The sequence below is a fragment of the Haliotis cracherodii genome, unplaced genomic scaffold (assembly GCF_022045235.1).
Source record: "Haliotis cracherodii isolate W230 unplaced genomic scaffold, xgHalCrac1.p SCAF_1, whole genome shotgun sequence".
NCBI lineage: Eukaryota > Metazoa > Mollusca > Gastropoda > Lepetellida > Haliotidae > Haliotis > Haliotis cracherodii.
This window is the reverse complement of record NW_027266264.1, coordinates 9,398,009-9,411,341: the sequence shown is the minus strand read 5'-3', so window position 1 is coordinate 9,411,341 and position 13,333 is coordinate 9,398,009. Positions and strand designations below refer to the sequence as shown.

The following is a 13,333-nucleotide window of genomic DNA, read 5'->3' as shown; positions in this document are numbered from 1 at the left end:
AGCAGGCTGACCTCAACTGGGTGTTTCAGCGAGCCTACCGGCCATAGAAGCATGAATCAGATTGGAGTGGAGGTCCATGTATGTAATCTAGGTCGGGTCTGACTCCATTGAACCAATACTGATTCGTAACAATCGCACGCACGCACGCACGCACGCACGCACATATACACCTGCGCTTTCATATAATTACAATGACAATTGGTGTTCACACTGTCTAGAAAAAATGTATTTAGCAAACGATCATGTCGATGATGATCTTGCGTGAAAATAAGTGAATCTCTCAATCACTTATAAATGTCCTTGATTCTGATATTGCGGCATTGTTTTCGACTTAACGTCTCTATTTCTGCCATGGAATATAGAATAAACATATTTGATCTAAGATGTTGATTAACTTCACCTTACATATTTTGTTATCCTTGACATCATATATACATACTAAGTATAGCTGGTGTCGTTTCAGAGAGAGATAGTGGCACAGGGGCGTCTAAGGCGCCGCATTTCGCAGTTCAAGGTTACGTCCCTTGGGCACGGCAGAAACCTATGATCGTAGGTTCGAATGCTGGTTCGTTCCGATTATGTTTCTAGGTTTGTCTGCACCATACCTGTGCTCGTGTGTTTCACCGAAGTGGTAAGTGTCTGAGATCTGCCTCACTTCGGGCTTTCCTCCCACATTAAGCTGATACGCCGTGATATAACTTAAATACAAAGCGGCGTTAAACCCAACTCACTCACTCACTCACTCAGACCTCTGCACCTTGGGGAATCTGGCTCAGAATTGTCCCTTGCATGAATGCGGCGTTAAACAACAAACTAAACCAAATAGGCCTTATACCGAAACTGTTACACATCTTCATATCACGTGACCAGGCGAGTGCAGAAATGCATGGACGTTTATATTTTTCTTGGGCTGCACAGAGTTTTAAACGAGAAGTGTGGTATTTATGGAGACCAAGTCGCCAGGAAATACGGGCATGTAATACAATCATAAGTGCTATAAGTGTTGTATTGACACGCACGTGCGTGACGGGACAGCATACATTTGACGTCAGGAGTTCTTTGTGTTACCTGGACGTGCAGGAACTACAAGACACGTCGACAGTGAGACGACTACGCGTGTGGGGCGTGATGTTGCAGCTGTGTCGTGTATTACCTAATGACTCTCAGCGTGGTGTATCACAGGGGCACATCCTCTGAACCATGCTTTTTATGTACTTTACATACTTTAAGATACTTTAATGTCACAGGTACAAAGCAAGGCTAAATTAGTCTTGACTTAAGTACTAAACAGGTCCAGGTTAGCATTGGCAGCAGTACTAAACAAAGACGGGTTAGTGCTGACAACAGTACTGAACAGGTCCAGGTTAGCGTTGGCAGCAGTACTAAACAAAGACGTGTTAGTGCTGACAACAGTACTGAACAGGTCCAGGTTAGCGTTGGCAGCAGTACTAAACAAAGACGGGTTAGTGCTGACAACAGTACTGAACAGGTCCAGGTTAGCGTTGGCAGCAGTACTAAACAAAGACGGGTTAGTGCTGACAACAGTACTGAACAGGTCCAGGTTAGCGTTGGCAGCAGTACTAAACAAAGACGGGTTAGTGCTGACAACAGTACTGAACAGGTCCAGGTTAATCTTAACTCAAGTACTAAAAATGTAACACCAAATTAATGTTGATTTCAGTATTAAACGGGTCAAGGTTAATCTTGACTTCAGTACTAAACAAAGTCGGCCTAATATTTCAAAAATATTTATTTCGCCGACATAATCCTATAATTCGTGTACTTTTATGTATTTGTATTGCAATCAATACTATTAATTATTAATCCAACTCTATGTAAATTAGCAATTACTCGGCGGTTTGTAACATGGACGTTGAATATGACCGTAGGCACTTTGTCGGGGTATAGGTTTTAACGGGGAGTATATATGTTTTCATTTATATATGAGGTCAGCATCTCTCATGTATTTAAAAAACAAAATATTTTGTTCACGATAACATTTATGTATGATATATTTTATGATCTTGTACTCTTGTATCATCGTGGGTGGTTTTAAATAGAATAAAAACATTTGAACCTTTGACACGTGGCAGTCTGACCGTAACTCGCCCCTCAGAGATAAATTGACAATGCCTTGTATTAGTCGAGAGTGGACTCAGGGACGGCAGCGAGAGAATGGTCGACCTAGGCCAGGGGGACGTGTACTGGAAACCATCATCATGATAATGATGTAGCTGCATGACATCACAGAATATATGTTGAGGATACAGATAGATTTGTGTTGTCAATTGCAGGAGTATCCGGTAGAGCACCAACATCTACCTCGGATACTATATAAACTCTTGAAAAGACATAGGCCCTATTAGTCTCACACACATGTAAATCTTTTATCCGAAAACAGCGATTGGGAATACAGTAAAGTACGGTTATAACGAACACGCTTATAACGAACTGACGGATATAACGACTTTACTTTTTTGTCCCTAACATTTGCTGTAGTTATGTTGTATATATGCTTATAACGAACTACGGTTATAACAAACTAAAATTAGTGGTCCCTTTGAGTTCGTTATAACCGTAGTTTACTGTATATAACACATGATATTTGAGTGATACATCATAATGCAACGTCTGTTAAAGTACTTAGATTTGTTGTCTTGTTTCATAACTTTGACATGTATTTGTAGTTTTTAAGCAATATTACACAGTTCGAAAATAGAAGCATGTATACATATTTGAATTTTGACCATACAGTCAAATACAGATGCAGATATACACATCTATTGCATTAGAATAATCACATGTTAAGATAAAACGGTATTCATCCTCAATCCGGAGAATATAGAGGACATTCACGTCAACATAAATATCTGTAATCTGGATAATGTCATTATTCTGCCGGTGTTTTATTATATAGAACTGATTAAGGGGTCGATGACTTAAAGGTGATATTGTTCACATCCTTTAATATATTTTTATGTAATTTCAAATATTTCCACCTCACGGTAATAACATCAGTTTTCAACTGTCATAATCAATATTCGTTAATACCGGCTCAGTTTATTACATAAAGAAATGTGTATGGTTAGCGCAACTACGAATGCTTTTAGGAGTATACTTTTTAGTCCACTCTCCTCTTGTGTTTTTATCTGATTTGTTCATTCACTTTTGTTGATTCTGTCGTTCCAAATGAAACTACAAAGAGATTGATTCAGACAGACAGACAGACAGACAGACAGATTTATTCAGTAATCAGGCCTCCAGCCCATAATACATGTTAACATAATGTAGATCATACATGCTTATATACTATGTTATGTTAAGAAAAATAGTTTTAGAATACGTTGAATAGATTGATTCAAAGCTTTGATAATCTCTTCTATTCTACAACATGACCTTTTTCGCCTTTATTTACAGTAAACAGAGGTTTTATAGGAATAGTTTCGCTTTCAGAGTGTTGTTTGTCGTGACGTATATGGCGACGCTCCAGAAACATCCGAGAGTCTTGCTTGAATGGTGCTAACAGTGTATAAAGAACAGCATGTGACGAACATTGAACCTGTCACGGTTGGCTTCTTGCCGGAACTAGCCTAAATACTAGATACGTGATACGTTCAGTACTCGGGTGTGACTGCCACTCGGCTGTGTCATCGGCCGTCACGAAGGCAGACGCTGAATGAAATACGATACCCCGGGCTTTATACGTTCACCTATCCCAAAGATCAATGTTGATAGTACAGTCATGTGAATCTGTGCTTGTATAAATGAATAAGGAAATATTTTATACCCCTGGTGAAATAAATATGCCATTTTGTTGGTATGAGTACACCCCCCCCCCCCCCCCCCCCGACCGCGTCATACCAAAAGACGTTAAAAGGTGGTAATTGTTGTTACCCTGTCTGGCGCTCGGCATTAAGGGGCTAAAACAAGGACTGGTCGGCTCGGAGTCAGTATACTGTGTCTGAGTGGGGTATTCATGTTGAACTGCGGCATGGTATCTCAGTGAGCTAGCACTATAAATCGGCATTAGTCCGGACTAGTACAAGCAGCCACACAAACACACACACGTACATGCACGTCGATATATAAGTGCAATAATCTTGGACGCGACGTTAAACACAATCTAACCAAACCTCACCTACATTATCACCTCCACTCTACACTATATACCCACGATGCTCCACCCTAACCGACCCGTGAAGATCCGGGGTAGAATAGGTCTTCAGCAACCCATGCTTGCTGTAAAAGGCGACTATGATTGTCGTAAGAGGCGACTAACGGCATCGGGTCGTCAGGCTTGGTGATGCATGTCACCGTATCCAATTTACATAGATCGCTCATGATGTCAATCACTGGATTGTTTGGTCCATACTCGATTATTAACAGACCACTGTCAAATAGCTCGATTTTGCTGAGTGCGGCGTTAAACAACAAACTCTACCCTAACCTACACTATCTAATGCACACGTAATCTCCTTCACTCTACACTATATGCGACCGCCTCCGTTGTCTAGTGGTAGAGCGTACGCAAGGAGAGCGGGAAGTCGGGGTTCGATTCCCGTTCGCTCGCGTCATACCAAAAGACCTTAAAAATGGTACTTGTTGTTACCCTGTCTGCCGTTCGGCATTAAGGGGCTGAAACAAGGACAGGTCGGCTCAGAATGAGTATATTGTGTCTGAGTGGGGTATTCATGTCAAACTGCGGCATGGTATCTCAGTGTGCTAGCACTATATTATCGGCATTAAGCCAGACGAATACAAGCAGTCACACACATACGCGCACACACACACAGCCCCTATGAATAGGATGTTTAGACGAAGTGTAAAACTGGGGTGTGTTTTAAGTAGGAGAATATCCTCGTAACTCCCCATTCCTTAAAAATAATGGGCCTCGGCTGCATTATTGTAAAGGAAAGGAGACTTACCCGGACCTTCCCCTCTACATGACTCGTGAGATTCCACCTTGTTCTACCCGCACACCCGGATACACTTCCTTGTGTAGTGACCTAGATTAGACCGGTCTACTACATTATAGAGCTTTGACAGCGCGGTTGAAACACGCCACTGATATGAATGTAGACGTATGACTACGGGGCATAGTGAATAGGATTGTTACCAACTGAGGGTCAAACACTCGCGTCAGGTGAACAAACGAGCTCGAGTAAACAACTGAACTACGCTAAACCCATATTACCGTATTCGACCCATTAAGCGCCCAGGGCGCTTAAAAAAAAAGACAGAAAGGGTGGGCGCTTATTGGGGACAATTCAGGTCAAATTGGCGTAAATTCATCAGTAAGCCTTACCGTATTTTCTTGAGAATAGTGCGCACTTTTTTTTCCAAAAAACACAACTGTGTAGAAGGGGGTGCGCATTGTACACGAATTAATGAGTTTTGATGTTTTTTCCCCCATGGAAAGATATTACTGAGAGCACGTAACACCGGAAATACCATGTAAACAAATCCATACTGAAGTTCGCAAATTATTCATGTTATTACACTCTCTGGCTATAAAAAGTGTTCTTTGTATATCTGGACTTTTGTTTGTAACTTATTTCATTAATTTTATTCAAAATTCCTTTTAATATTGTTTTAATTAATTTCGGCGAAATCGTGTGTGAAGCGATCGGAAGATCGCACAACTCACCGTTATTAACAGCAACCACGGTCAGATTACCGCTATTGACGCCTTGAAACTAACTTTAGTTGACAGAGAATGGATACATATATCATAAATGCCATACTTTGAATCGTTAAAAGTCATATTTGTTTTTGTTGGACGATCCTATGTCAACACGTAATTCTCGCGATCACGTGCACGGGCGCTTATTCGGGGAGGGGCGCTTAATGGGTCGAATACGGTAGTTGTTTTTCGTGATCCTGGTATAACATGCACCATCCACATCACTTTATATAACAATATCATCCATATACCAATTCATATACCGTAACATCACCCACATCACTTCATATACCAGTATCATTAATACCACTTCATATAACAGTATAATCAATACTTCATATACCGTAACATCACTTCATATACCAGTGTCACCAATACCACTTCATGTACCAGTATCATTAATACCAATTCATATACCAGTATCATTAATACCACTTCATATAACTGTATCACCAATACCATTTCATATACCAGTATCATCAATACCACTTCATATACCAGTGTCATCAATACCACTTCATATAACCGTATCATCAATACCACTTCACATACCAGTATCATCAATACCACTTAATATACCAGTATCAACAATACCACTTCATATAACAATATCATCAATACCACTTCATATAACAGTTTAATCAATACCACTTCATACAACAGTATCATCAATACCACTTTATATAACAGTATCAATACCACTTCATATACCAGTATAATAAATACCACTTCATAAAACAGTATCATCAATACCACTTCATATACTAGTATCATCACATCCCATACCAGTGTGTATCCTCCATACCACTTCATATACCAGTGTGTATCAGCCATATCACTCAATACAACTGCGTACCAGCCTTACCATCCATAACAGTATCAACCATACCACTTTCTATAACGGTGTGTATAATCCATACCACTTTTTATGTCTCACTTTCTATACCAGTATCATCCATACCACTTCCTACACCAGTGTGCAGCAGACATACCACTTTCTACACCAGTGTGCTGCAGACATACCACTTTCTACACCAGTGTGCTGCAGACATACCACTTCCTACACCAGTGTGCAGCAGACATACCACTTCCTATACCAGTGTGCAGCAGACATACCACTTCCTACACCAGTGTGCAGCAGACATACCACTTCCTATACCAGTGTGCAGCAGACATACCACTTCCTACACCAGTGTGTTAGCTAGGTTAACAATCAGATACATGCCAGTCTGGGTGGACTCATGGGTAGTCGGAGTAGATCTTTATGATATCTGATATTATTATGTCTATTTGCTACACTTGACACGGTATGTACAACGACAAAGTGTCGGAATATTGTTGAAAGTGCTTATTAAAGGTATACTTATCGCAACACAAGCCCTAAGTCACACTGAATGACGATGCAAGCTGTTTATTGATGACTCAGCTGGTTCTACATCCTCATGGACAGCTCACCCGGCCACCCGGCCAAGCCGCCAGATCTCCTAGCAACTACTATATCTACAGCGCAAACGGCTAGTCTCGGACACCTGAGTTTTTCCAGGAAACCCGGAAGTGATTGACGTCATGGAAAATATATTTGTGCGGTCGTTCAAATACTGCTGAGTAACGGTAAGATGAATGGCGTCTGTCCCCGTACCCGGACCTGGCGTTGTTCTGACCTACACGATAATCACTAACCAACGGCTATACCCAGGAAGACTCACCTAGTTGATATTGATTTATTACACACGCACAACACAACATGTACAGAGACACGCTTTCATGGGGATACAGTAACAAGTTTGATGTTAGATCTAGGGCGGATGCTGCATTTTGAAAAAAAGGTGTGTGTGTGTGTGTGTGTGTGTGTGTGTGTGTGTGTGTGTGTGGTGTCAAAATCCTCTCAGTGTGGGGTGTGTGGAGGATTGGGGAACAAGACTCGGGCGAATTGTCAGTCCCTGTAATTTGACCAAGTCGTTAAAACTCCTCAAATTTAATGAATGACATATCAATACAGAAGCTGGGAATTAACCAAATTACACAATGACAATGTCTGTTTCACACATTGCACTAATAATAGCATCTTCATCTTTATTAAGACTTACAGAGGAGACCGCATCAGCGGTCTAGTGGGTAGAGTGCCAGCCCAGAGAGCGCTAGGTCGGAAGTTCGATCCCTCGCGGTGGCATACCAAAAGATGTCATGATGGTACTTGTTTTTTTCCAAACCTGGCGCTCGTCATTGATGGGGATACAAGGACAGGGTGCTGTTGTACTAAACGACCTCAGCACTAAGATTACCTTAATGTTAACCTTAGTAACTAAGTTTAACCTCAGTAAAGGTCGGCTCGGGGTCTGATCGATGTAATGTGTTGAACTGCGGCTTTGTACCTTTGTGGACTAGCACTATAAAGTCGGCAGTTTGTTATCAACATAGATCTAGTCATACAAGCGTAACACCATCCGTAGTTCAGCATTAGTAATGCCACTTGTTAGTAACACCGAGCTAGTAAGTGGGTAAGGGCATGAATGAATAAAGCCCATCTTAAGAATGTTCCAGGCTTCACAGCATCAATACCGAAATCGAAATTTCTGGACCCTTTACAGCAAATACGTCACCCGTGTACTGAGCGAGTGAGTGCTTATGACTTAAAGCCGCTTTCAGCAATATGACGCAAGTGAACGCTTTACCCACTTGACTATTAGTCTTTCCCGAGTAATGGAAAACCCCGAAAACCCCTGAACGATACCGATGACCAACACAACACATTTGTCATAAGTCCCACCCACATATCTAATCAGGTCCCGTATCCACTGTTTACCCGAGCCGTGTTACAGCGTGTTGAATGACGTGTTTACATTTAGTTCTCCGAGAAAGGCCGGTACAAATCTCAGCCACCAGGACGTTGCTTCGGCTGCGACTTGCGTGACAGAAGTACTCTCCATGTCAATATTCTTATCTCTGCGTCTTCCGCATTGCTGAGAAGCGGTTAAACCTATTTCAACTAACAGCTCCACAATACCGATGTGTATTAATACGATTTACACTAACTCGCCAAACAAGGGCGGTATGTTAAGATGATTAGTATGGGAACCACGAAGACCATTACGTGCCATTCAGATAGATAACTAGATTGCACTCATGTACCAACAAGTGACTGATCGAGAATGTCCCCAACTTGACAATCCTGCGTCGTATACAACATTCGCCAACAAAAACGTTTACAATTACATGGCAACGGACCCGTGAAGATACTGGGTAGAATAGGTCTTCAGCAACCCATGCTTGCCGTAAAAGGCAACTAACGGAATCGGGTGGTCAGGATCACTGACTTGGTTGATGCACGTCATCGTATCCCAATAGCTAGGATCGATGCTCATGATGTCAATCACTGGATTGTCTGGTCCAGACTCGATAATTTACAGACCGCAGTGATATAGCTGGAATAATGCTGTGTGTGGCGTTAAACATCAAACAAACATTAATTACGCAACTGGGATACGAAAAAATGCATCAACCCAGTCACCAAGCCTGACCACCCGACCCGTCGCCTCTTACGACGTGAATAGTCGTCTCTTATGACAAGAATAATCCCCGACCGCGTCATACCAAAGGACGTTAATAGATGGTACTTGTTGTTACCCTGTCTGGCGCTCGGCATTAAGGGGCTAAAACAAGGACTGGTCGGCTCGGAGTCGGCATCAGTCCGGACTAGTACAAGCAGCCACACAAACACACACACGTACATGCACGTCGCTATATAAGTGCAATAATCTTGGACGCGACGTTAAACCCCATTTCACCTCACCTATGACAAGAATAGGTTGCTGAAGACTATTTCTAACCGGATCTTCAGGGGTTAATCTAAACAATTATAAAGGTGTTCTGACGCCACAACTCTTTACTTCTTTATCTCAGTTTTGTAGGCAAATAAAGTAGGAAGAAGACTGTTGCCTTGTTTCAGCATGAACCCTAAATGTGTTGTGTCTCTGTGGTCTCAGTGAATCGTATACTTTTCAATATGATTTGTGTGAAAGAGTGAACGATCTTCTTTATGTCAATACAGGTCTAACCATGATGCAAACCAGATAGTTCCATACACACGAGTCACATAAGACACAAATACTACACATATATTGTAGTGATTATGTTTATATAAGACAAAAATCACCAATAAAACTAAAGTTGTGTGATTTTATGAATGATTCGTTCACATGATAAAAGCACATTGTCGAGAACCTCATTTTGCAAAGCGATATCTATGTACTGCCAGACAGTTAGAACTTTTGAATGCGAAACAGACATCTTCATCATTTCAATACTTGATAAGTGTGTAAGATAAACACTCTTGGGCCTGACTTGGCAGATGAAAAAGAGTTTGCGCTGTCCATCCTCAATGCTTACCACACTCACATGGTATCAGTTGTATTTACTGCTCAACAAAGATCTGGGGACATCCCATTTTGGGGTCACGTCAGACAGACCTTTCGCGAACTTTGACCGACCAATGGAATGACTGACAAGAAGTCAAAATTAGCCAGTCAGAAGGCAGCCTTCACACTAGTTTCAAACAGGCGACTATGCTTCGAGAAATATTTTACCATATTCTCGTTTAAAAAAATTAAAACTGAACAAAAGAACATTCTGGAATAGTTAATAGATGGTCTAGATTGTATGGATACAGTCATAAACGGAATACCACCTGTTATATTTTTCGAGGTTGCATGATCAGAAAACACATTCCGAATGTCACTTTAATGATTTGGTAACGCTCTGATTGGGATGTCCTCAGATCTTTGTTTTGTGGTAGCATTTCAGTAACAACTGACCAAATGTTTCGATGACAATATCAGTCCCTTTACAGACACAGGCACATGAACAGATTATCAACAAGAATGCAATTGGTCATAGCTACATTATCCTCTATACCTCCATGGATCACACCCTGGTAAACCTACACCAACCCCTGGATCCATTCCCTGGTCAGGGATCTGAAATTACCTGCCCATGATCTCATAAGCCAATTTGATTTGATACGTTAATGGACCAATCAGAATACAAGTTACAAACCAGCCTCATTGCTGTGGAGATTTAACATGGTGGCCAATCCCATATATTATGCCAGAAGTTGCGAGAAATTCAAAATTGAAAAACTGACTGACACACAAAAGAAAGCCCTTTAACATCTTTTGATGGCAAGGATATCTTCATGTCCATTGACACTGGTTGTTGCAAGTCCCTTTGCTACCCAGCATTCCCACTTCCTTTTTCTTTATCTTGACGTTTAATTCGTTGGTGACCCGTGTATAAAATAGGTCTTCAGCAAACCATGCTTGTCGTAAGAGGCAACTAACAGGATCAGGTGGTCAGACTCCCTGACTTGGTTGACGCGCGACATCGTATCCCAACTGCGTAAAGCAGATCGATGCTCATGATGTCAATCACTGGATTGTCGATTATTTACAGACTACCGTCATATAGCTGGAATATTGCTGAATGTGGTGTTAAACAACGAACAAACAATGAAACTAATGGTTGGTAAAACAGTAATGAAAATCAAGGGCAGGTAATTTGCGATCGCGAGAACCATGGGAATGTATTCAGGAGTTAGTGTAGGTTTACCGAAATGCGAACCTTGAAGAAATAGAGGATGTAGCTACTTCCAAGATGTTCATTGTTTCAACCTTCCTCTGATCACAACAATCTCTCCAACACAGCCAGTCTCCAATACAGCTGATGTTCTTGTGTATGACACCAGTGTGAAATAACTGTGATCATCATACCTCGAGGTCATTGTATGTGACCCCGAGATCATCATTATGTCATCGGGGGGCACAGTTGTCTAAGGCGCCGCGATTCACTGTGCAGAGTTGCGTCCCTTGGGCACGCCATAAACCTATGATTGTGTGTTCGAATCCCGGTTCGCCTCGATTATGTTTCTAGGTTTGTCAGCACCATACCCGCGGTCGTGGGTTTCACCGAAGTGGTAAACGTCTGAGACCTGCATCACCACGGGCTTTCCTCCCACATTAAGCTGACACGCCGCGATATAACTGGAATACTGTTAAGAGCGGCGTTAAAACCAACTCACTCACTCACTCACTCACCCATTATGTCATCAAGATCATTGTGTGTGACATCAATGATCAATGTTCACTGTATTTCCATGATGGTTTTTGAAGAATAGTGAGATTCTCTGATCCATAGAAACTGTCCTTGAAACACCACAGATTATGATAGTAGTTGTGTCACTGTGAACATTCTGACCCTCGGCCTACTTCAGTTGTTTCCATGACAATGCCAGTGATTTGCTGGACGGCTGTAATGAGGGACGTGGTCTTCAGTAGCCCCTCCCACTGTCTCAGAATGCTCTCGTCAGGAAGGATGTCCGCCGAGTCTGGAAACCAAAGATGAGGATACAGAATGGATGCTGATTGCAGAGATTTATCCAGGATTCAAAACTAAACGTCCCTGGGTGCCGTTGTACAAAACAACCTAAGCGCTATGACTGTCTTTAGTCTATGTTCAGGTATGGGAGTTACAATCACCTTAGCGCTACGTTCGCTCTGTACAACCGTACCCTGTCAGGCAAATTGGGAAAAAGATGTTATTTCCTTAACCATGAGGACTTTTTTTAAAGTTCATATTTTCTTAAATTCAGAGGTATTTTAACATTGTCTTTTGAGATTGAATTCAATTCAATAATATAAAACTAAGCATTAAAACACCTTTCTATACTTTGGTCCTGTGAAATAGGGATTATAATTTAAATATAATCAAATAGATTACAAACATTAGTCCCAAGTCCAATTTTATACAATTAACACTTTTCTATTACCATCCGTACTGAATTACACAAGTTAAACTTTACAACAGGATTAACTTGCATAATTCAGTACGCATTTGTTGATATGCTATTTTCGATGATGTGAAGATCACAAGGATGTGTAATTGCATGGAAAATTAATACTTTTAAGGCAGCCTATGTTTGTCCCATGATTTAACTGAATCCGAAGTATCTCAAAGGGTGTTATTGCAAGGGTGCTGTATCTCTGCAAAGCCATAAAATTAGTTAAAAGTGACATATATTAACATAAATTTCAAATTTATTACCATATAGTTGTTTCTTAAAGTTTATAAATTTTAATTTTGGCTGCTGAATTGTGGCGCTGATTTGGGGCTGAATATCGGCCTCTGATCAGGTCAAGACAAATTTTTGTTACAATATGTATCATTCAACATGTCAGTACAAACACTCAAAAAAATATCAGTATTTAGTATGGTTATCAGTTTGTAGTCACCAGCACAAGCAATGATCCCGGCCATGTCTTCTGATGACACACAAAGTTTAGTCCACTTAGACAAGCAAATTACGGCTACTGTGACCTATTCTGAGTGAGTGAGTGAGTGAGTGAGTGAGTGGGTGTGAGAGTGAGTGAGTGAGTGAGTGAGTGAGTGAGTGAGTGGGTGAGTGAGTGAGGTGGATTTAATGCTGTTTTGAACAGTATTCCAGTTATATCACAGCGTGTCAGCTTAATGTGGGAAAAAAGCCTGAAGTTATGCAGGTCTCAGACGTTACCACTTCGTTGAAACCTACAAGCACGGGTATGGTGCTGACAAACATAGAAACATAACTGGGTGAATCAGGATTTGAGCCCACAATCAGAG

The 13,333-nt window shown here is 41.3% G+C and overlaps 1 protein-coding gene across 1 annotated transcript in view; it reads right to left on the bottom strand.

Annotated features, from left to right (window-relative positions):
• Nucleotides 1-11,767: 11,767 nt before the first annotated feature.
• Nucleotides 11,768-13,333, bottom strand: part of LOC139459548 (centromere protein O-like) — a 28,621-nt gene continuing 27,055 nt past the window's right edge. The window contains exon 6 of the mRNA XM_071241087.1: nucleotides 11,768-12,062. Coding sequence (XP_071097188.1) covers nucleotides 11,914-12,062 — 149 coding nt within the window. The 3' untranslated portion in view covers nucleotides 11,768-11,913. The remainder of the gene's footprint in view (nucleotides 12,063-13,333) is intronic.